The sequence below is a fragment of the Gambusia affinis genome, linkage group LG23 (genome assembly GCF_019740435.1).
Source record: "Gambusia affinis linkage group LG23, SWU_Gaff_1.0, whole genome shotgun sequence".
Lineage (NCBI taxonomy): Eukaryota > Metazoa > Chordata > Actinopteri > Cyprinodontiformes > Poeciliidae > Gambusia > Gambusia affinis.
In genome coordinates, this window is record NC_057890.1 from 12,076,723 (window position 1) to 12,101,404 (window position 24,682).

A 24,682-nucleotide genomic window follows, 5' to 3' on the forward strand; every position below is an offset into this window, starting at 1 on the left:
TCTTTCTTTCTTTCTTTCTTTCTTTCTTTCTTTCTTTCTTTCTTTCTTTCTTTCTTTCTCTCTCTCTCTCTCTCTCTCTCTCTCTCTCTCTCTCTCTCTCTCTCTCTCTTTCTTTCTTTCAAGAAGATAGATTAAATATAGTACCCCGTGAGATTATTCCCCACAAGAAAAATAATACTGACGATAAATCAGAGCTAAGTGATGATGTTCGGGTTTTAAAATACTAAGTTTTAGTCAATCTGGAGAATAGAATTCTGCTTTTAGTTTATTTGTGTTGATAGCATTACTAAAGGCACAAGACTCGAGCTGCTTAGCTGGAATCGAAGACTGACCCTACTAATAAAGACTTTTAACCCTGCTAAGAAAAATGTTCAGTGTTATAAATTTACATCAAATGTACAAAACATAACCACTTAAGTAACCTATTTTCGGGATTGCAGACCCCATCCTAAACTTGATAGCAACTAAAAGGTTTTGTTTTCAGCCATAAAGAATACAAGCAAAGGTATTTACTAGATAAATAAGCCTAAAAATATGTACCGGTAAATAAAGAAGGAAAGAGGGAGGACTCAGTGTGGGAGGAATTGGTGTCTTTATAGTCAGAACAAACAAAAAAAAGAAAAAGTTGTTTCTTACTCAAGAGAACAGTTCCCTATGTGTATTGTGAACACTCTAGAGGCGTGTGTCCATGGAAGCTTATTTAGGGAGCAAAGATTTTGTCTTTATTAAATAACAATTTAAAGCAAAAGTAGCTAAGCCAAACTGACTGACATGTTTTTCCAGAGGTGACAGACTATATGTAAAGTGATGTTACAGAAACAACAGACTCAAACTGGTGCGGGGGTTATGCAAACTCCTGATAGCAAGCAGCGGGGTCTCCAACGCCCTGATTGCAACCCCAGTTTTGATACACTTTATAAAGGGACGTCTGTATTCATAGCAGCATTTCAACCTTTCACACGATTCTGTTTCTGTGCGGGATTTGTACAGACTGATGACATAGACATGACCTTGAGAGTCATGGCTGTGTCACAGGGGAACCCCCTTGGTGTGGTGTTGATTGTGTTAACACTTGGGTCACTTCGTGGAGTGATGGATTCATTACTGGGGATCTATTGCTCTTGAGGATGCATCGTGCCAACTGTGGGTCATGGGATCTGTGTTGGGTTCTGGTGGGGACCTCTTTGTCCTCAAAGGGTCATCTCACCAGACGGGTTGGTGTTATACCCTCCCTCCCTTGGTGCTTCTAAGTTTCAGTCACTTTTAGTTGAGCTGATGGACGCCCCGCTGGTTAAGGGCTCTTGGGGGTTTCCCCAGAGAGGTTCCTAAGACTAAGTTTTTTTCCAAGTGCAAAGTCTTTGGGGCAAAAGTCACAAATCTTTTGTCTCAAGTCAGAGTCAAGTCTCTAATGAATGAAGTAAACATTTTCTCATCAAATCCATGACATCTAGTTCACCTCTTACTCTGTGTTGGTGTAGGTTAGGAATCCAATCATGTGTTTATCCTAAGACCTAAATTACCAGATAAATATTAAGTTGCTATCTTTCAATATTTTAATATTTATAACCAGTTACCATTTAACAGTTTAATCTGCTACAGACTGCCTTTGTCTTTTATTACATGAGATAAGAGCCGTTACTCAGACTCAAGTATCACAATCAACTCTCATGACAAGTGTGTTCTGTCTGAAGTCTTACATTTTTGCAACTTCGGTGTCATGTCAAAGTCTCAAACTCAAGTCCAAATTTCCTTCCTCCTTCTTCTCCTTGCTGTTGGGAGCCTTTGCTGCCTGTAGCTTCAGCTCCAGGATGACCGGGCTCCTGGCCTGACCTGTGCTGAGGGGATGTGGCCACGACGCTGGGTTCAGCGGTTTGGTTCCAAGTCTCTTGTCCGAAGCTACCTGGCCGTTGCTGCTTTTGGGTGCTGAGATTTGCGAGGTTTCTGTTGACCAGTAACATATGAATTGTGTTTTTAATTCCATTATCACTTAAATGGATCAGCCTTATTCTTTCTCCCACTATCCTCCACCTTGTGAGAATTATCTTTGTTTATTTCCCTGCTTGTTTTTAAATTCACCTCAAATCTTGAGTGCCTGTGAGCCAGGAAGTCAGCCTAAAAGGGCTGTTTTTCTTCCCTCCCTCTAATTTTAGATAATCATTGTTATGCCCTAACTCCTTCATTTTAGCTCTAGTAATTAATGCTTTGTTTGTGCTAACAGTTTGGGTTAGTTCTAACAGCTACCACCACGGCCTTCTCTAACACTCTCCAGGCAGTGTGAAATATGAGATTTTATCAGAGATGTTTTTTTCTCTACTGACCCAACAAAAACACAAACTTCTACCCTTTGTTATGATCAAGCACAGGCCGAGAGTATGAATAATAGGAATTTATGCAAAGACAGTAGCACCATTGTTGTTGAGAAGGTGTGAAAGGTAGGTAGTTGACTTAATTTCACTGCTAATTTTAAACCTTATGTACCACAGAACTATGAAGGAAATATTATATCAGTGCATAAAAACCACAAAGATTCACAATTTACAATTATTACTAAACTCCAAACAGTTGGTCCTTTCAAAATCCACAGAATATTGTGAAACAATATGAGTGAATTGTCAATTTTCATTATTTCATGTAACAATTTTAGGGCAAACTGGCAGAGTTTTACGATACAATTGCAAAAATTCAAAAAGAAGGGTGGACTGCTCCTAAGTTTCAACTTTTATTTCTGGGGAGTCACAATATCAGTCACAAGTCAGTAAGGATACTGAATTACCTCGATGTCAAGGGAGTTGGATTCTTTTTAGAATGTTTCTTTCCTCTTTATGTCACTATTCTTTTAATTCATCTTTTAATAAACTTGTATTTACAAGGGCAAATATTTTTTGCAGCACTTAATGGGGTGATATAGTTGTGATTTTGCATATGTACACTAAGAAAAAAATTGTTTACAGAAAATATAAGGACATAGTGATTTAATATCTTTTATCAAATCTGTTGTAAGAATGTCACCTATTGGAACATTACGCTGTTGTTTAGACTACAAAATAAAAGGAATGTTAAAGTAAAACACTCCTCAGGCTTTTTGGTATGAAATGTGACAAGGTTCACCACATAAATAACCGTAGCTCTGCCTCACAGGCATTTATTAATCTGTAAGCAAAAAAACCCCCAACATTTTTATTATACAAAAAAAAAAAAATCGTATTCCTGCTAAAATTCAAAATATTTGTGCTACTTTTTGCCTCCAGTTAAGCTGCATTAGGTGACTTTCAGGAACAACACTTAGATGTACACTGTCAAAACACAGTTTGACTTCAGGTGCAGCAGGCTTTGAGTTTGTTTCAAGCAGTGTGATTCACTGTAATCATTTTTTTCCCCCTCTGTCTTACACTGTTACTGTTTTAGGTCACATTCCTCCTATCGCTGCATCGCAGAGCATATTCTCCTCCAACTTCCATCGACCTCATGTTCGACTGACTGAATCATTCTAATTCAATTTTCCACCTCATTAAGAACATTGTGTGGCCTTCCAAGACGTCCATGAACCACAAGGTTCAATGAGGCACTTTTATTAAACTTTTCGCACACCAGTTATACCTTGTAAAAGTTTTTAAATTCTCATCATTTAAAGCCACATTCATCTAATAAAGGCTTTATTGAAAGCACAAAGTTGTGCAAAAGCATACACCTCCCTGTTAATCTCTCAGGTTTTTATGCAGTGAAAAAATAACATTTTGATCAACTATTTTAGTTAAAACAAGATACTGATAGACCCCTGTCAGAAACACCGTTGAAACTAAATCAAAATGCGCTTTACCAAAGTTTTCGGTATTACGATATACACACCTAGGTAATCAGGTCATTACATCTCTGAAATTGAAACCTTTTTGTAAGGATTTCTTGTAGTCTATTTCTTTAGATCACAAAAACTTTAAAGACATATTTTTTTTTTGTTTTTATCTACACTGTTCATCTCACACATTCAATATAACATCCAAAGATTCTGTTAGACTCCCAACTTGGAAAAAAAAAAGAAATGTTGCCTTAAAAAGTGGCCTCATATCCTCACAATGAAAGATAAGACCCAATATCAAACCAGGTTTTAGTCATACTTATTGGTGAGGCTCATTACCAGCGAAGCTTAAGAACATCAGCCCACGCGTTGCATTCACACTTGCAGCACACACACGCACACACACGCAAACCGGTGTGGAGGCAGGAGCACACAGGAGTGAAAGCAGTGGGCACACTACTATTGACTGGTTTGCAAGCTTAATAAAGCTGTTAACATGACAAAGGAAGTGTGGATATAATCTGTCAGGCTTTATTTTAAACCATTAAGAACAAAAACTGTAAGTATGGTGACATCTTCATGCACAATAGAAAATGTTGGAACTGGCCACAGGAGAAAAGGATTTTTCTTTAGACCTTTTCATATTTAACTAAATGTATTTACAGGTGTAGACAACTTTAAAATAAAATATCATTTAATAAAGCTTTGATTTACATTTTTGGATCAACGTGTCTTTAAAGACCCAGTTGGAACCGTTTTCAGGTTTCTGGCAAGGGCTGAATCATTTGTGTTTGAAATGTTTCAATGAGTTTCTATTGACATTAAGTGTAAGTAGCTTTCCTTCCTTTGGAAGGGAAATCGCCCCACAGCATAACATATCCTCTACTGTACTTAATGCTGGGCATGTGAGGGTTTTTCATGTATTTATCTTTAAACTAACCTGAAGAGTGTTTGTTGCTTCAGAAGTTCAATAATACCATCTGACCAAAACATGGTCCCAGTTAATGTCTCGGTAGAGTTACATAATTCGATAATAGAACAGGAAAAGCTTTCCCCTGGCATGTAGATAGTGATGAGGAAACCAGAAGTCCTAAATTACTAGAAGTTTCTTGAATGTCTGATCAGTTTGATAAACCAAAGCAGCAAACTCTTTCCCGTGCTCCCAAAAATGTATCTAATTTATTAAGATACTTCAGTTACTATTTGTTCAGTTATTTATTGTTTACAGCTTTTCCGAGAGACGCAAGGGAAATCACTTACAAAAAGCTTTTGCATTTGATAGTGCAATAAAAAAAATCAGCTTAGCATTAAAAAAATTGACTACATAAAACTCCAAATCGGAGCCTGTTGAATTGACAACGCTGTTTTATACTTTGAGGTAAAATGATGTTGCAATTTTTCCTTCCGAGTTACCCTTTTCTGTATAATTGGGATGGGCTTAGCTGTAAGTGTGGCCTAAACTTTATTCAACTTTATTCAACCTTGGCACAAGTTGTCACCTCGTCAATGCTTCTTTTTTTTTCATACTACCATAAGCAGATGCAAATGGAAACTTGATTAGTGATGGGAATGTTTGATTGGCTGTTCGAGTTGAAGAACTAAAAATGTTGACTTTCTCTCTCACAAGACAAAGTGAATCAGATTGTCAGAATTAATCTCAGCCGGTCGAGCACACATGTGTTGGCGCCAGATTTTAAGGGACCCCACTAAACAGATCTTCACATAAAATTACTGTCTTCACACAGGTTTTAGAAGAAGGTGGGACGTCACAGCAACCCCTTTGTCCTCGGAGAACGATAAAAATTTTGCACATTTTCTCTTGTAAAACACTTAAAAACCAATCTCCCAAAAGAACAATTATGAGTTCTGATGGTAAATCTGGCATCCGTTCGTCTCAACTCTCATTTCTTTTGAGAAATTGTCTGGTGCAGTGCCATGTTTCTCTGCTCCATCTGCTGACAGTGAATTCCCATACACAGATTGCTTTTAGTTCACATTTTTCTTTGGTACTTAGTATATTTTGCTGAGCTTTGAGATGGAAGCATTGCTCTAAGCTTTCACAGGGATGGTTTTTCTAATTTACTTTCAACAGCCTCCGGGGAATTCCGTGATTTTCATTCAGGATCGGTTCTTCCTCTTCTGTCAATTAAAAGTAGCAAAGAGGATGCACAGTAGAAACTCTTTACAATGTCAGTTTTCCCAGTTGAGGATTTCTTGTCTTTGGGATCATGTTGCATAAATAATTGCCTTGATAATCCCTTGTAAATAAAGGGGCTCAGTTTTTAATTAGGTCAGGTTGACATGTTCTGTTGCTTCCGGGAGATTTTGACCACAAGAGGTCAGCCACTGCAAAACATTAAGCATACTGGACAGTTTTAAAAACAAATCTTGCTTCAAGAAGCAAGTAAAACCAAAGAAGAGAAAAGAATTTAACAGCAGCAGTTTCTACTGTAGGTAGTCAAGCCAAAAAAAAAAATAAAAATAAAAATAAATCCCACAGTTAAACCGTTGTATTTTCTGTTCTATGTTCACTTGTCTGCTCAAACTGAAGGATGCTATGTTTGCTTTGATCTCAACCACTTTGTGCTTTACATGCATGCTCAGTCACGCCCTATCTCTAACTCTCCTGCTTTTTGGGTAGAGAGAATTAGAGAATCAGCAAGATACGAAAGCCCTTGAGGTGATTAACGAACCCCTGCAGAAACAGACTGCTCATAGAAATGAGCTGGCCTCAGTGGAAACTCCCTCTGCTATATTGTGTCACATTTGTGGAGAATGAAAACCAACATGCTCCAAATTCCAACCAATGAACCTTAATAATCTTGTGTTTCTGTTTTCTTACATTGGCTGAATGAGGTTTTGTTGAGGGGAAAACAATATTTAAGCCTGATGGATTGCAGTTCTTGCCAACTAATGTTGTTTTGGCAGACAGATTGTTGCCAGCTAAGTAACCACAAATGCCTTTGGCCATCGTTCACTCCTAACATTTTACATATTGAATTACTCTCTGGGAAGATGAAGCGAAAACATACTTACCATGGGGTCTGTTTTGGCAAAAGAGGAAGTCTGCTTATAATAAAGATAATTGCATTAATGATAATCGGTGATCATCTGGGTGTTGGTATAGAGGCATTTTTTCATTTTTATGTCTGTAAATATTGCTTTATATAGCTCTGCCTTATCTTCTCATTTAAAAATAGATTTCACACAGTATTGCCAGTCTGGCTGTCTTTCAGTTACACCTTCATATTAAAGAATCTGTGTCACAATAAAGGTAAAAACAAGTATAAGAAATTTCTGTCTGTGTTCACCAGTTCACCAAAAAATAGCTAACTTGTAGCTTCATCTATGTCGCAGGGGTCTCAAACTCCAGTCCTTGAGGGCCGCAGTCCTGCAACCTTTAGATGTGCCTCTGCTGCACCACACCTGAATAGAATAATTAGGTCGTTAGCAAGACTCTGGAGAACTAATTTACACAAGGAGGAGGTAATTAAGCCATTTCATTCCAGTGTTTTTTTACCTGTGGCACATCTAAAAACAGCGGGACAGCGGCCCTCGAGGACTGGAGTTTGAGACCCCTGATATAAGCACATTGGCGTTATTCCAACTGACAAGCAAGTTTACTACTGGTGGAACTGGTGCTTTGCAGAAAGTGGATGGAGAAATGAAAAACAAATAGTATCTTTAAATTCTTCAAATTTACCTCAAAACAACAGCCTGGACAAAAATGGATGGTCCTTCAGGACAATGACCCCATGCCAATGTCAAAACTGGTCTGTAAGTGGATAAATCAGACTAACAACGATCCTCTGGGGACAGTGGATGCACATTCATATGATTAGATCTGTTTCACTCATTTCTTTTCATCTCCCAGTGAAAACAGAGTGACCCTGTAAAAAGTGAAAGCCCAGGACTTGTCTTCCTCATGGTGGCTCCTACATGTGTATGTCAGCTTTATGTTACTCCAAATTTAGTTTTATTCAGTTTTATGTCAACGAATGTTGGAGACAGTATTTAAAGAGTGGCAACAACGAGTGGAATAGGAGGGAGTTAGGATCATGGAACTGATATCTTGAACTTTAATTAGATCACGTTTGTTTTGAATAAAAAAATTAAACGTATGTGGTTCTCAAAAGAAGTACATACATTTAATAAAAATACACAATTCTTTATTGAAAGAAAAAAAAAAGCCTTTCATGACGTGCGTCAGTCTAAAGAATATAGTATTTAAAAATTCGAGCTGCACTCGAACGCACCACTATAGCAAACATTGGATTACCGTGAAAGCAACAAGCTTGACCGGACAAAACGCCCACCGCTGCAGCGGTGTCCTCTAAGCTCCGGAGGGAACAGAAGGAACCCGAAGCCCTTCTTCCAGCGCTAAAACGGTGAGTATTGTTCTTGTTGTGAGAATGTGACGCTTGTTTTTCGATAAGTGTGCGGTAATGTTATTAAACTTTATCCTGCGTATCACCAACGCAGGTGTGTTTTTTTTCCGAGGATGCTCGACTGCGTATGTCCCGTGTTCGAGGAAGTGCCTAAGAAAGTTTGTCCTGTGCCGTAGAACAAAATGGATATTTTCTTAATGTTTCCGCCTTTTATGACAGCGATAGACACAACAGGGTGGTCAAAGTTCTAAAACGTGAGGGGGCGAGGCTTTTTTTCCCGGAGAAAAATAGGTTCAAAGCGTTTCTGTGCAGAAGACTTGAACTGAGCACTGACTGGGAGGCCTTGTGATAAAAGCTTTTCGCTTAAAAAGAAGAAACGTTTAGTATATTATACAATAACTTATTAGATAATTTTTATTTAATCAATCAGACTTCATTTTATTGTATAATGTCAAATGTAACACAAAGTGCTTAAAACAAAAGGTCAAGAATGCACAAAATAGTCATGAGAAAAATTCAAACTAATTAAATGTAAAAGAGGGGTTAAAAAAAAAGCATTTCTTTGTTATGAAGGTAAAAATTGAAATTCCTAAAAGAACAAATGTATTTTGTAACTTTTAAGAGAAGTATAGATGCAACATAAAATATTTTTTTGAAAAATAACCAAAATTGTAACGTTTAAGTGACTACAAAAGTTACACGTACTCATACTTAATACTGATTGACAATTTTGAATAACTAATTGACCTAACGGGTTTGCTTTAGGACTATAGAAGCCTGAACACCTGGAGACAACCGAGGCATGCAAACTCCATGCAGACGAATTGAGATTAAAACCCAGAACCTACCTTGCCAGAGGGCCACCATACTAATATTTTCCCCTAACTGTAACGGTAAAAAAATTTGTATAAAAATACTTATGGGTCAGATAATCGGTTTTGAAGATTTCCACTTGCATCGTTACCTCAACCATTGTAATTTCACAAAGGTGAAATGCACAAAAGTGCATTCTTGGATGGATGCACAAAAGTGTACTCTTGTTTTTTGCTTTAAACTACATTGAAATTTGTTGTAGAAGCACAATATAATAAATATTATAAGCAAAGAAAAAAGAATAAATAAATAAAGTGTATGGACACCTTCTATTTTGAAGGCACTATTGACTGATCCAGTCCTTGTTTTAGAATTTGTTGGATGGCTTATTGAACTTATGATGTTTTTCTTATCTTTTTTTTTTTTCCTCCCCTGCTGTCGATTTGAAGGAAACACTATAGATCAGTTTTATGGATCTAAGTGCTTTCCACTCCCTGACCTTTTATTTACAGACTCAGTACCACACACTCTTCTCTATTAATCATTCAAACGGATACGGCTTGTTCCGTGCTGTGAATAATGAAGGGTGTATGTTGTGACATAAGAAAAGACGATTCTGCAATTTTTTAATTTTTATTTGTTTTTTTTTGCCCTTGGGTTACTTGGAGATCATAAATGCATCAGATACCTTCTGTGATGTGGGAATACTGTAAGAAAGAGGAAAGCAAATCAAAGCTGTTCTTTTGTGTTTCTCAACTCAAAACATGTTAGCATGTCAAATGTGCTAAAGATTATGTAAACAATACCTCATAAATCAGCAATGAAATGCAAATTCAAATGTTTGTGCAGGAGAAACCACGAACTGACCAGATCTACTGCAGCAAGTTGCAATATGTAACCATTTATAAAACCACACTTCAAAATGTCAAATTTTTCCTTCCATTGTTTGTTTTTTCTTTTCTTTTACAGGAAAGAATAAAGTCTGTGTTCTCTGGAGCAACCTACAGCTAAGAAGATGTCAATGGCTTATAAAGATGATGAGGAAGACTGGTTGACAGTTTGCCTCAAGTACCTGCTCTTTCTGTTTAACTTTCTTTTTTGGGTAAGTGGCTTTCAGTAGGAAATATCTAAATTATGTCACTTTCCTTATGCTTCATTTTCTATGAGAACAGGTTGAACAGCTCTAGAACAGCCACAAAGTTTTGAAAAGTGTACATCTTGTCAGCCTAAAGTGAGGTTATTATTTGGGGGTTTGCTTGTAAGTGGAAAAATTACCTTGAACTGGAGCATATTTGTGAGGCAGAAGGAAAAGGAACCGTGGTTTTCAGTTGAGAAAAATCTGTAGACAGGACTGTTGTGCAACACGCAAACTTGACCTCTAGGGGAAAGCAGCAAGAAGAAAACCATTGCAGTATGAGCTTGAGCTGTTTTGCAAAGATAATTAAGCAAAACTAAAATAAAAATATTTCTAACAATCTGCAACTTTTAATAGTCCCAAAAGTTTTTTTTTTTTTTTTTTTTTTAGACAAGGTGGGGTATGAATGCAAAAGTGTGCTGGACTTTTCAGATTTCTTTAAGAAAAAAAAGTTTTACTATTTACTTACAATCTACTATAATAAAATTAGAAGTAGTTTTTTACAGCATTTAGTCTGTGAAAATTTTAATGAATTTTTTTTCCTGATATGAAGTTATTTCTGACTGGGTTTCTTATCATAGTAATGTTTCCTTAACTTGTGATATCTTTTTGTGATTGAGAAGATCTTGCTGTAGAGCAGTGTTTCTCAATTCCGGTCCTCGCGCCCCCCTGTCCTGCATGTTTTAGGTGTTTCCCTTCTACCACACACCTGGATTGAATATGTGGGTGATTAACAGGCTTCTGCAGCACTTGATGGTCATGGTTTTAGGTGTTTCAATCATTTGAATCAGCTGCTCTGGAGTAGAGGTACATCTAAATAAAACATGCAGAGCAGGGGGGGCCTGAGGACTGGAATTGAGAAGCGCTGCTGTAGACTAAGAAGGAAGGGAGGATGACGGTGAAATGCTTTCTAAGGCATTTCCTATTTGTCAGCCTGTGAACCTCCTGAGATGTGAAAAACGGATCTAGAACCTCCCTGGGTCAGTCACTCAGGATTGTTTGGAAGGAAGTAGTCATTATGTTCCTTTCTTACTCTCCAAAGTCTCAGTGCTCCTGTGGGTGTTTTTTTTTTTTTGTGCCACTTTTCTATGTTTCTCCTCAGGTTTCCTCTCTCTTTTCTCCCCTCTGCCCTAATTTATGGCCCGTTTTGTACTTTTCCACCGTCCTCTGACTCATCTAATGGCACTCTTCCTTTTCTACAAAAGTGCTGTTATATCATGCTGGTCTTTTTTTTTTTTATGTAGTTATTTGCAACACGTTTTTGAAACACTGATTACATTGTTTTTTTTTATTTTATTTTTTTGCACTTGCAGGTGGGTGGAGCTGCAGTCTTGGGTGTAGGAGTGTGGACCCTGGTGGAGAAGAGTGACTACCTTAGTCTGTTGGCCTCCAGCACTTTTGCTGTTTCAGCGTATATCTTGATCCTGGCTGGCAGCCTAGTGGTTGTTACTGGCTTCTTGGGCTGCTGCGCTGTTATCCGGGAACAGAGAAGCTGCCTTTCTACGGTGAGACACGAGTTGAAACACATTCATGAGAGTTCCTGTTCAAATCTTTACTTCTAGTCACAATGATATGAGGGGATCAGTTAGTTTTTTTTTGTCTGTCTACTCTGTGTGGCTTCTAACTTGCTTAATAATGTAACACATTACACTTGCATCACTTTTTTTTTTTTTTTTAAATAAACCATTTACATTTATTTTCTTTCCTAGCTAAATCTATCATCTAAAGCAAAGACAAAATGTGGGATGACATAAAATTGAATGCGAGGAAGGGGGGGGGGGGAAAGAGGGTTTGCTTTTTGGAATAATTAGCTCAACATTTATCTTGTATGCATATGGAATAATAAGAAACAGGAAATATATGTACAGTTCAGAGTTTTACATAAACTCACAATCTGCAGGAATTCTATATTTATTGTGGGACTTTAATAGATGAATTTGAATTTAAAATGATATAGTTGCTAAATGGATCACCATATTAAGCATTTTTAGCAGCTTGAGAACAGATTGTAACTTGTGAACTTGATTTGCATTTGTTTATGCTTGTGCTAAAATGTATTGTGTTTGCACCCTTGAAAAGTAGGCAACAACATATTGCTGCCTCAGAGGATAAATTTTTTTTTTGTCCTTTACTTTTATCAATAATTAAAACAATTCTTAAGGGAAATGTGTGTTTTAGTTTATGGGTAGTGTTAAAGATAAATATCATTAGTAAACTTGGTATTTCAATTATATTGAAGCAGAATCTATTGTAGAATCTGCATTGTTAATTTGAAATGGTGCCACCAGTAAGTTTAAGAAATTGTAGAACCATGTCCTTAATGCCGATTTTGTCTAATGTAAGGCTGCTAAAAATTGGAAAAATTGAAACATTTGTACTTGCACTCCAACTGGTATCTGAATAAATGTCTCTTACCAAGAGGCAGAACACTGCACACTTAGTGTAGCCATTAAAAACCTTCTGCTAGATGTTTAATTTTCTGACTTAGCAGTATATTCATGGATATTGATTAGTTTACTTAAATGGAGAAGTATTTTAGGCATATTTGATATATTTCCAACATGTTTGAGGGCCTTTCCAGACACCTTATCTTAGCCTCCTGTTAGATTTTCCCAAAATCATCAATAACGTGTCACCATTTTGACCTTATTGACCCAGTGTGACTTTGAGAAAATCTACAGGGATGTTAGACTAGTACATCCAGTTTGAAATTAACATTTTTGAAGTTTTTGTGAAATTATTCCAATCCGAAAGATTAATAAAGATTTAAGAGATCTTAAAACCCAAGTTATTATTCTTATGCTGATGAAGAGTGTATCTGCGCTACCATTTGTTATTTGAGGAAGATGGTGGACATGAGTAATTGATATTTGCCTCTGATGCTCCAGCTTAATGGTCCCAAGTTGCCCTTTGAACTCCTCCAACCCAAATCGTCACTCTCTTGTACATCAATTTGTGCTGCTTCTGGGCAGGTACGTTACACCTGCGCAGGAGCACAACATGGGTCTCTTCTGTGCCAACCTTGTTTTAAAGGTCTGTCACAAGATGGTAACAAATGACTCTGACGAGGCTCTCAGTGTCCTCATTATTTTACAAGGAAGGGGCCCACAGGGACAGAAGCAGGTGGGAGGTGAATGTTCTCTGCTGCAGGTCTATTTATAGGTCTGCCTATCAACTGTTGATGGATGCAGGAATATGAGAGAGCAAGGTGCTTGCAGGAGTTACAAGTTCGTCGTATAGAGGATTATAGAAATATGCTGTGTATTTTTGCTTTCACACCAGCAGCCTCCTTGCTCTGTTTATAGACTGTAATTGGGAATGAATAATGCTTGGATGGAGCATTTGCTTTTTCTGTTCTCAGAAAATTATGTTATTTTTTTTTTTTTTGTGACCCAGAGAAACTGGTTTCTGTATGACACTATTAATGATAACATTGCAGCAACAAAGTACCACTTTCTACAGGCAAGTTAATTAAGTATTTACAGTTCACAGTTGTATGAAAATATATTGGCCCCTCCTTACCTGACAGTTTACTTTTGTTTATATCTGTGACTTCAGTTTCTTCCTTTGGCTAGGTATGTTCCACTAGAGACTAGAAATCAGTCAGTACATAGAACATCTGAGCAGCCTGGTTTTTGCTGTGGCTGGAAGAGTATGTCAGTCAAATAAATTATCTGTAGTTTTCACAACGATGCATCAAATGGTAAGAATTTTAGCTTCTTGCTTTTCTTAACTTATTGTTAATAAAGTCAACTTGGCTGATCTCATATTTTGTTAATCTTCATAGATGTGTCTGTAGTGTGTCACAACATGCTATATACAGTGTTTTTGTTATTGCTTATTTTCTAAGAGTTAATTAACTAAGATAAACATCACTCCTCTTAGAAAAAAGCTACCCACATGCATGCCTGTCTCATCATGTAACAAAGCTATTTTCTTGTGTATACAGTTTTGCTCTGTAATGTTTTTTTGTATTTTTATCTTCATAGTTTTTAAATTAAATTTTCTCCTTCAAGGCTCAAAAAATCATCTGAGCTGTCGCTGCAAAATACTAAATGTGTTTTTTATTTGGCAACCATAATACACATGAAAGCACTTTTTCATAATCTTCAGCTACCAGTTTGAACCAAGTTCCTTTAAAAACCGCTTGGTCTGGTTAATGCTTGTTCCATAAAGTGACGTTTCCTTCTGAATCACTCACTTTCCCTAAAAAGGATTACCAATGCAGACAGGCTAATGAGCCCAAGTCCACCAGTTAACCAGTGTAAATTCACAAAGAAACACAGATGCCATCTGGCTGGACAAAACCACACCAAACATTCTCTTTTGAAACTGTTTATTTGTTGACCGATGCATCCCACTAAAGTGGAATTTGCCTGATTTTGCCAAGTTGATTCTAAACGAGAACAGTTGGGTAAAATGGTCATGTTATTCTCCAGTAGCTCCTGTTGCATCCCTGCAGATGTTTACTACCAGTAGTTTGGCGTTACTTTGTTGGCCCCTGTGCTAACATCTGTCTCTATAATGAGCTTTGGAGAGGTATCAGCAGAGCTGTGGTTACACCATTTTGTCCCACTCTGACAGCTAATTAGTCTAATTAGCTCTGTGTGCCTGTGTTATGTGCAGGACCCATTTTACAAATAAATGTGTTCTTATTATGTGAGCCAAGAAAAGTTCAGTTTTTATCTTGCTCATTAGGCATAGATAGACAATAACTTGTTTGGCACAGTTTCTTTCTGTGTGCCTTTTGTTTGTTCACAAGTTCAGATTTTTGAAAAATAGATTTAATTTGATATTTCAAACTGTATGAATGTTTTTGTTCTATTAGTAACCAAGATCACAGTCATTATTTGAATACTTGGATTTTGATTAAAAAGAGAAAAAAAAGTATATTTGCAATGGATTCATGCAGGATTCATCCATTTATAGATTCCCCAAAGAAATCAGATTCCACAGGCTGTCAAACTGTATTCTACTCATCTTATTTTCTGGCAGCATTGCCATCTGTGTCAGAAGTGACGCATGCAACTGAATGACAGATGATGGAAATTTATATTGAACCGTCACAATTTGAAGCAGCTTGAGCTGCTGAGAAGTTGGTTCAATTGACAACTCTGTGGATGATTGTGACAGTAAAATGTCTCAATGCTTTAAAATCCTAGGACTAATTTATCAAATTTCTGCTTTCTCCTTTTGTCTAATTTTCAGTATTTCTTCTTCCTGCTGTTAATATTCTTGATTGAGTTGGTGGCTGGCGTGCTGGCTTATGTTTACTACCAGAGGGTAAGTTCTGAACCCTGCTGACTAAACTTTAATGTGTACAGAAATGAAAGGCACTACGAAATATCTGCATGTGTAAAAGTTTAGGGGGGTTGAGATTCAACTGCAGTAGCAGCAATATATTTAATCAGGATTTTATGCGACAGACCATCTCGAGCAAAATTATAACTTTAAATTGGCAAAACAAATGCACATAATTTTTGAAAAATTTTCCACCCCCCCAAAAAAAGCATACATTTGGAAAGGTGCACTTTTGTATTTGGCCTCCTCTTCTCTACAATTGAAACATAGTGCTGCCTGCTTCCTTTGAGCATTTACCAGAGTCATATTGTGTAATTTAGTCATGGTTATGTAAAGTTGTTCTGCAAAGGTCTCCAGCTTTGTTAGCGACCAGTCATAAACACATGACAGTAACCACGCTAACACGAAAAGAAAAGATTTTTCTGTTTGTCAAATCAAAATGTTCTCTTTCTTTAATTGGAGAGGTTTCATCTATGATTATGGCTTTCAGAATTTTCACTAGTAGACTGCTGTCAGATCCAAGGGAAAATGGTAGATTTCAACTTAAACATATTTTTTAGTTACAAAAAAAAAAAAACAACTTTGTGCTCGTTGCCCCAAGATTCAGTATTTTGTTGTTTTGGGTATGCTTAACATGTTTCAGAATAAATCACCTATGGAACACATTCAGTACTTCTCCTTCATTAAAATAAGTGTCTCCTTCTTCTTTGCTCTCATTTTGTGCCTCTTCTTCTCTTTGTATTTTTTTATAGCTGAGTGAGGAACTGAAGGAGCACCTCAACCAGACAATGACTGAGAATTATGCTCAGCAAGGGAAGGAGACAATCACATCCGCAGTGGACAGACTGCAACAAGATGTATGAGAAATATTTGAAAGTTAATCAATGTGCTTGACTTTATGTCTCCACTTGCTTGCTCTGTCAGCAAGCATAACCAAGTACATTTGTTGTTAATTACATGGATGTAACTTTAAACTTTGCCTAAAAAAGCTGAACTGCAGAAATTAACTTTCAATTGCAGGAATTGTAAATCTAGAAAATTATAATATTGCAAGATGAGTTGCACCAAAAAAAGAAAAAAAAAAAAGGATTTATTTTTATGCTAAGATAAGATACCAGCCAACTCATTGCTTTATTTTTCTGCTTCTTCAGTTCAAGTGCTGTGGCAGCAACAACTCTCAGGATTGGATGCTGAGTATGTACATTAGATCAGAGCAGTCGGGGAACAGGGTGGTGCCTGACAGCTGCTGTAAAACCATTACGCCTGACTGTGGCAGGAGGGACCATCCGTCCAACATCTATAAAGTGGAGGTGAGTGTTCATCTCATGGAAAGGTGGTAAATGCCATCCTAACTGATCTTAAAAGCCTTTGGAAACAAAGTCCATGTTATCTCGTGTTGTCACACGGAGAAGACAAGCAACAATAGTATCTGTGGTCCTTGTAATTGTCATTTTTAAACTTCAAAATATAGACAGACTCACAGAAGTGTATAATTGTGAACTATTAGAAAAGGAAAGAATAGTTTTCTATATTTTAGTCCAAAATCCTTGCCTTTCCCCCATTTGTAATTTACAATACCTAGATTGTCTGCTGAGGCATAAACATGACTACTTCATGGTAATCACAAACAATTTATGATGCATTTGTAATATTTTAGGTTTAGATTAAAAATGCAGTACATTTTATAGTTTTTGCGCTATTGCATTTTTAAACTTTCTCTTGGGGACCAATGCTTAGATGACTGCATGCTGAGAATATATTACGGTAAGTAAATAATAATGAAAAATCCCTTTTTTTTTTTCTTTTCCCTGCGGGAAGTTTTCTTGTTTGCTGTATAAATTTTTATTTACATGTGTGGAAATGAAAACAGTGTTCTGTTTATTGGCTTTTCTTGTAAATGACATCTTTACTCTCTCCAGGGTGGTTGCATCACTAAGCTGGAGCAGTTCCTTGCAGACCATCTATTGGTCATTGGTGCTGTGGGAATTGGTGTGGCCTGTCTTCAGGTAAGTAGAACATGACAGAGTTGTAATGTTGTGTAGAGAAGCAGAATACTGCTGTCCATGGAAACATCAGCAACCAAAAAAATCTACCCTAATCAGACATTATTTTTATAAAATAATGAGCCTCTGTTGAATAAAGACCTTACACAACGCCGGTGGACGGGTTTTTAATCTTTCCATTACTGAGAATCTAACATGGCAGGTCAGAAACCTTTATATATATTAGTGTTTTTTCCATTTTACACTGATGACTCTGCTTCATCATCAGTCCTTTTTATTTGTTCCATGCTGAAATGGACCCATGCTTTTAAACACCGTGAAGCTGTTTGGTGCATATACTCTAATCTGCCATACCATTCTGTTTACCCCATGCAAAAACACTTCTGGTGAGAACATCAACAAAAACATTCAAAAGTGCTCATAGGTGTTGCATCATTCACCACTAGAAATGGATCCTTTGAGCTTTATTGTTTGATGGATGATGGACTCTGTCCAATAGGCTTACTTACTAGCATGCAAAAATGTTTAAGGTGAATTGTAATGCTGTATTTCATTTTTATAAGATAAAGGGATTTTCAAGCTGGTGGTCAGTAGGAACATGAAAAACACTTATGTAGTATTCTGTTAGTTTTTTGGAAGTTGACTGCTTTCCTGTTCTGCAGAATCTTATTAGTTTGTGGCCACCATGCTAGTTTTCTTCATCTCAAAGAAAATTTCCGACCCATTCTGCAGTCTGTTCAGTTTTATTTGAGCATCTGAATGCTAATGAAAAAAAAAAAATGAGGCTTGAATTGCATCTAAAGCAATGAAGACTTAAAATGGCAAAATATAAGATGTTGCATTATTGATGGATAGTGCTGTTCAGAAATAAGTAAAATTCAGCTTTCCATCTACTGTTGCTATAAAAAGTGTTTCATTCCAAAAGCATCAAAATGGACCAACCTCAGAGAAGAGGTAGATTATGAAGAACATTCTATGTGCATCGATGGGCTCGATTCATCCGTTTTTTTTCCAGAATTCTTTAGTACGTATACTAAAGAATTGTTTAGTATAGAAAATAAAATTAGTGTAGAAAAAAGCACGGCAAACTTTTTATCTTTAAATTTATCACTGTATGCAATCAGAGCTCAACATAAACAAATGATAAAAAATAAATAAATAATCCAACTTGCCCACAATCAAAATGTATGCTTCACTATCAGTCATTTTTGTATGCAACTGTACCACTAAAAAATACAAATGAATTTTATTAATAATATGGTAAGTGCTTTACAATGCTCCAAGTCTACAGTCAGGGATCCTCTGCATTGGGGTGAACTTGTAATCAAATTTGATTTGATAATTTTCCATGTACAGCAGAGAGTCAGCAGATTTTTATTTTCTACTGCCTAAATAATGGATTATTTTATTTTTTTTCCACATTACAACTTGTGTTTTTGTCAAACTCTTAGAAATAATCTATATACACTAGAACCAAAGAAGATGTTACTATATGATATCTGCATATGATGCCAGTTTGGGTCAGTTAACCATTTTTTAAAAATATGAAATTTGTCATCTGATCAAAAAAATTATTCTAAGTAACCTGCTAGTAAAAATGATCCATTGCATAACCAGATTTCCTTGTCACTCAATGAGCACAATTTAGAAAATTGCTTCAAAGCAAGAAGTTGTTGTTTAGTAAAACTGCGATGAAACGTACTGGCTCAAACGACCAACTGTGAAGGTACCAAATGACCAGTGGCCATTGTTTTATGTATTGTGGAATTTGTCCAGATTGTTTGCAGGACCTGCTTTAAGTTTAAAAATATGGATTTTTGAGTTGGACTTGTGGGAACTTTGCTGTTTATTAATCTAAGCCTTTCCATTCCAAATATTTGCTTTTTCTTTGTGGCACACCCTTACATCATCTCTCATTCACTCTAACTTTTTGTCTGTTACTTAACATGGCAACATAATTCTTTTGTTTTTCATGTTTGATGTTAACCCAGCAACTGTATTATATTATTCTGACTTACATGCGTTGCAAATGTCTTTGCTTTGTATATTTGGTTTCACTGTAGCTGGCCGGGGCACTCTTGACAGCCTGCTTTATCTATCTGCTCTATAAGGAAGAGGAAGAGGACTTCGGTGCATTGTAATTTGGCTCTAGAGCTCCTTGGTGCTTTTAATCAAATGGATAGACAAGGTTGGAAGATGCTGTATGGATATTCGACTGCATGTTTGTCCTTGTTTGCATGCATGCTATGTGCCACATATAAAATCTGCAGTCTGCATGAACACAGAATGAAATCCATTCTGTTTTTTATATTTTTTTAGATTTTTGTCTTTGTGTTGTTTAAAGCATGCATCTGCATGGCTTTGTACGAAAATATGCTGCTAATGGATGTTGTTGTAATGGGAAGTCATAAAAAAAATAAGGTTGCCAGTGAATGGCTTAGTTAAACCAAACTGCCCAGCTGCCTATTGTGCCTTTTCATAGTTAATAGGAAGTAGTTTTTCTGTTTTCACACAGCTCCATGTTTTAAAATGCCTTTGACAGAAAGGGGAAAGCTACAGTAAATAACTTGAAGCATATTAAGTATTTGGAGATTTATTTTTTTCATAGAATTTCTAAATCAAAATGCAGACAGTCATATATATATAAATAAAAAATATGACAAATGAGTATTTACACATGTATGTGGGATGATAGTGGCGTCGGTGGTAGGAGTTCAATGGTGGTTTGTCTGTTTGGTTCCCACTGCATCTAATTCCTTCTCCTTGTGCTTAACTCGGCCAAGATCACAAATACCAGCAGCCTCGCTGGTACTTGCGAGACACAAGCCTTGTCACCATCAGCGTGGGATCCTATGGACTTGATAAAAATTTTAAATTTTAATGTAAAATAAATAAAAAAATTCTATGCAATTCCAAATATTTGTTTTTCTCTGTGTGAGATTACTCATTTATCATATGGTTCAAAGCATATGGTCGTGGTTAATTGCATGCAGACAGAAAGTTTTTTGATCTTTTTATAAGCTGTTTTGACTCTACACATCATGAAATGTATTGACTAGTGTATTTCAGCTGCTCTCAATGCACCTTTCTCTCAAATTTACATCTACCTGAAAACAGCAAACATAAAATCACACAAGTAGTTGTGAATGCTAATGCAAGCTGTGGTTGTCGTATGTCTCTCTTATGGTGCACCTGTACAGTGATGATCTTGTGGAGTTGTTTTGTCAGGGATGCCAATAGAAATGATCCAAAATGCCCTGCTTTAGAGCCCAATTAGATAAGAAAAAGGATCAAATAAAATTCTTTTTATAGTAAAGCATTTCTGCTCTCAGAATTTGAAAGTTGCTACAACGGATGCTATGACTTGCTTGACATTTCAAGGCTTTAAGAGACTCAAAAATGGCTTGTCTGTTCATCAGGATTTAAAAACAACCTTTGGTTTTAGACTATTTGGGGCCTGCCCATAGCAATGCATAAGGAGAGCAGTGACTGACTTGCGAAGCAAGTCAGTCACTGCTCTCCTTATGCATTGCATGGCAGGCACCTATTGTTCTACACCCAATAGAATGTCTCTTTATCGTAACTTATTCTTCCGTCACCGTGAATGCGGCTCGTACCGCTGCGAGCCCACCCACAAAAGTGGTATCAAAACGTGCGGCTCGATCCCGGGAGGTGTGCTATTACTTTTGGTGGGATTTGGAGTTACCATGGCGACGTAAAAAGCAAAAAACGACCCCAAAATCACTAACGAGCTCACCAGGTGAAATCTCGTCGTCAAGGGGACGAAGCAACCTCTAAATCTTAAAAATACCCTATTTTTGAGGATTTTCTGTGTCGTCATAACTTCATGTAGAAACGCCATTCAAACTTCATTTTGTAGATACGTCCGTGATCTCTTTTAAAGTGAAGAAAGCACGTCAATATGAATTATGGTTTGTCCACAACTTCTTTCTAAGCGACCCAAAGTTTTTGATTTTGGAAAAATCAGAGTGAAGGCCGCTCTGCTAGAGTGAGAGTCAGAGCGACATTTTGACCCCAAATCATTTTTTAACTCGCCTCACGCCACAAATATTGCATGATTGGTATCAAACTTGGTCATGACATTGATACGCATGCCTGCTCCGGTCAAATGTTTTCAAAATTATCTAGCGCCACGGTTTTCTCTCCAGGTGCTTCAGACCAAAGTCATGCGCCAGGGTAGCAGACAGATCTCACTGATTCACTTCCATGTATTTCTGAAAAATTTCAGACCTTGGCACACACTTTTTTTTATCTCATCGCTGTTAATACTGTGAGTGAGGTAGAGATATGAATGGCGGACAAATAGACCTCTCATATGCTTCAAACGGTTTCGAATATGTATTACGGTTCCAACGGAAACAGTTGTTTGCAATGCTTTTTTTAGTCAAACTGGCTGGCTCAAACAGAGAATTGTCTCCCCCTGGATGTCTCACTCACAGCTGGCAGAGAGGATTATTTACCATGGCAACGGAACCCAGAGCAGGGAGAGCTACTTAGGACTACAAATACGCATCACTGTAGTTCTAACTAGTAGTTCAGTTAAAACAGAGGAGGACTGAGCTGGCCTTTACAACAACTTGCTGCTATGGGCTGTATATAACTCATTTAACCCTGTCACTGTTACACATGGGATGAGTTTGGCCCTTTGAAATGAAGCTTACTGAAAATTTCAAAATAAAAGCCCTTGAAAATTTTTACATCAGGTCATTGCAGTATAGAAGATTGATTTTAACTTTCTGTTCATCTGTGAACTTGCAAGTAGGATGAATTAATTTTCACAAACTTGTAACTTTGTTTCTAAAACTTTTAAGTTGTAGTTTAATCAGAATATCTTGAGTTTCGAAGAAGGAATCAAATTGCAGATATTTGTCTGAATATATGCACACTTTCCCACCACCTCCGGCTTAATTTTGTTTTTTTGCAAGCTTGTGCCCACATGCTGATGTTGCGGTAATGACTGCTTTGGTCCACCCCCCATTGCCATAGTAACCAGCTTCATACTTTCTAATAGCCTCTGACTCCATCCATCACCTTTTAACCCTTCACTGCTCTTGAGTCAATAGCTTTAAATGTTTCCACAGTCTCCCATGGAGAGCATTTGACTTAACACTTGCTGTTTTCAGATCTGTGGGATGGCGTTCACCTGCTGCTTGCACAGGAGGATTAAGATGGATCCTTACTAGGCGTACAAGACCCCAACAAACCACTGGTAACATGCAAATGTGGCAAAGCCTGCCAACACCTGACTTCCACATCTGGATCTGGGATTTACAATCAGATAATATAAGTGAAGTTTACATGCAGCACTGTCGGAAACTAATTAAGCCATTGAGTCTTGTGTTCTACAAGAAGAGGATATATTCATTTGGCTTACATGCATGATTTAAATGGAGATGAACGATTACCTTCTGTAACTAATGCAAAAATAAAGACTTGTCTTTTTTTTCTCCTTGCTTCTTAATACAGTATCCTCAGTTTTTGAGAGCAAACAAGCATTTATAAAAGACACTGGCTACACTTGTTATTGTTTATGAAGTGATGGAACATAATGTGCCCTTTTTCAAGATTGTGTGGATAAATAATTATGTGCCGAGTGCCTTGAAGCTTTAAAGGAAATATGACAACACAACATAGTGAAGCGTATATTTATTAGTGGTCAGTTCAAAGTTGCAACCCTACAAAAGTTGGCCCACAGGTTATTTCTTACAAAATGCTAACACATTTTTGAATTTAGAACTCCACCTAGTGGATGCAGCTCTCAATTAAAAACAAGCCACAGTTTGTAAGACATGGATGGTAATCTGGTTTTGCTTTCTATAAAATGTTAATTTTAAAATTATTGTGGGCATCCTGATATCTACATTTTCACATTAAAGCAAAAAATTTAATTTAGTCTCTTTTTGTCATCGTTGTACTTTCTGCTGTAGATATTAATATTTTAAATTAGAAATGTGTTCCTCATTGTTACTGTTTCTTGTTGTAATCATTGTATCATTTAATCTGATTAAAGGAATGTATTATTGCCAATGTTGCATTTTATTTAAGGGTACTAATTCATGAGTATTGTTGCTAATGAACTAGTAACTCTGGCATGTGGCTGCTTTTGATTGACCAATATAGTTGTTCTGAAGCTTATACATAAAGGTAAAAATCTTTTTGTTGCATTAACTTTTTATAGAAGTTAACACCTATGCTGGTTTAAAGATGATTGCATTTTTTTAAGTATTTGTTTGGTAGTTAATAGAATAATTAGTACAATGATATAATTGGTTTATTTATCAGGGTTAATTTAGTAGGGTACGAAAGTCTTGTTTCCTCTTGTCCGAGTAGTTTATCTTCATTGTAACCACTAGAGGGCGACAAAGACTTTTTGTTTGAAATTAGGACTCCGTTTCACCTAGTCTGTCACCATGCATGGATTGAGCTGATTTTAAAAACACTTCTCAAAAGTGCTGCAAAACCTTAGCTCTTCTTTTTTAAAAACTCCTTTCTGCTCCTTTATGCACTGGGTTTGTTATATTTTTTTAAAAATATACTAGTTTTTAGTTGGTGCATTACAGCGAAACAAACATCCAGATGTTCAATGCACCAAGGCAATTTTTTTTCCCTTTTCCCACCTCCTGTTTCCCTCATCAAAGGAGCTTAAGAAAAGACATGCTAAAGCTGTACAAGTAAGATGGAAGCACACTTCCAAAAATAAAAAGAATAAACCAGCATGTGGGGAAAAAAAGGTATCCGTGGCAATACGATTCTTAATGTGATTTACGGCATGGACATGCATACATATGTATTTACGTACATGTATTTAAATGATATCAAATACTGAAAACAATTATATAATGGACTTCATTGACATATCACACCGTATCTACATTCTATTTCTATAGAACCCCCACCTATGAAACAAGTTTCCAACATTGTTATTTCTTATATCCCTGACTGTGTTACAAGCTTTTATACCCACGAATCATGTCAGGACAGTTTTTTTTTTCTTTCTTTCATTTATTTTTTTATTCATTTAGTATGGATTATTTTGCCTTTTTGGAAACCATAGTAATTGTTGAAAAGTGATTGTTGATTCTGTAAATCTTGCGATTGCTGTTTGTGTGTCTTGAAATGAGTCTTGAGTTGTAAAAGGAGAATTTTTAAACCTAATATCTCAGATTATCTTGTGAAAACAGTGTTGTACTACAAATGTTATAGTAATCTAACATTTACACGGCATCAA

At 36.7% G+C, this 24,682-nt stretch overlaps 1 protein-coding gene across 2 annotated transcripts; it reads left to right on the plus strand.

The window, feature by feature from the left end:
- The first annotated feature begins 7,443 nt into the window (after positions 1-7,443).
- tspan11 (tetraspanin 11) lies at positions 7,444-23,481 on the plus strand. Of its 2 annotated transcripts, XM_044107491.1 has the most exons (9): positions 7,449-8,181; positions 9,964-10,096; positions 11,443-11,634; positions 15,338-15,412; positions 16,183-16,287; positions 16,582-16,740; positions 17,350-17,436; positions 19,497-19,621; positions 22,578-22,714. In XM_044107491.1, exons 2-8 carry the CDS (start codon positions 10,010-10,012, stop codon positions 19,572-19,574), a joined length of 783 nt encoding a protein of 260 aa, XP_043963426.1. In that variant the 5' UTR covers positions 7,449-8,181; positions 9,964-10,009; the 3' UTR covers positions 19,575-19,621; positions 22,578-22,714. The 2 variants fall into 2 exon arrangements, with proteins under 2 accessions (XP_043963427.1, XP_043963426.1); XM_044107492.1 differs by lacking the exon at positions 19,497-19,621 and having other exon boundaries at positions 7,444-8,181; positions 22,578-23,481.
- Positions 23,482-24,682: the final 1,201 nt, after the last annotated feature.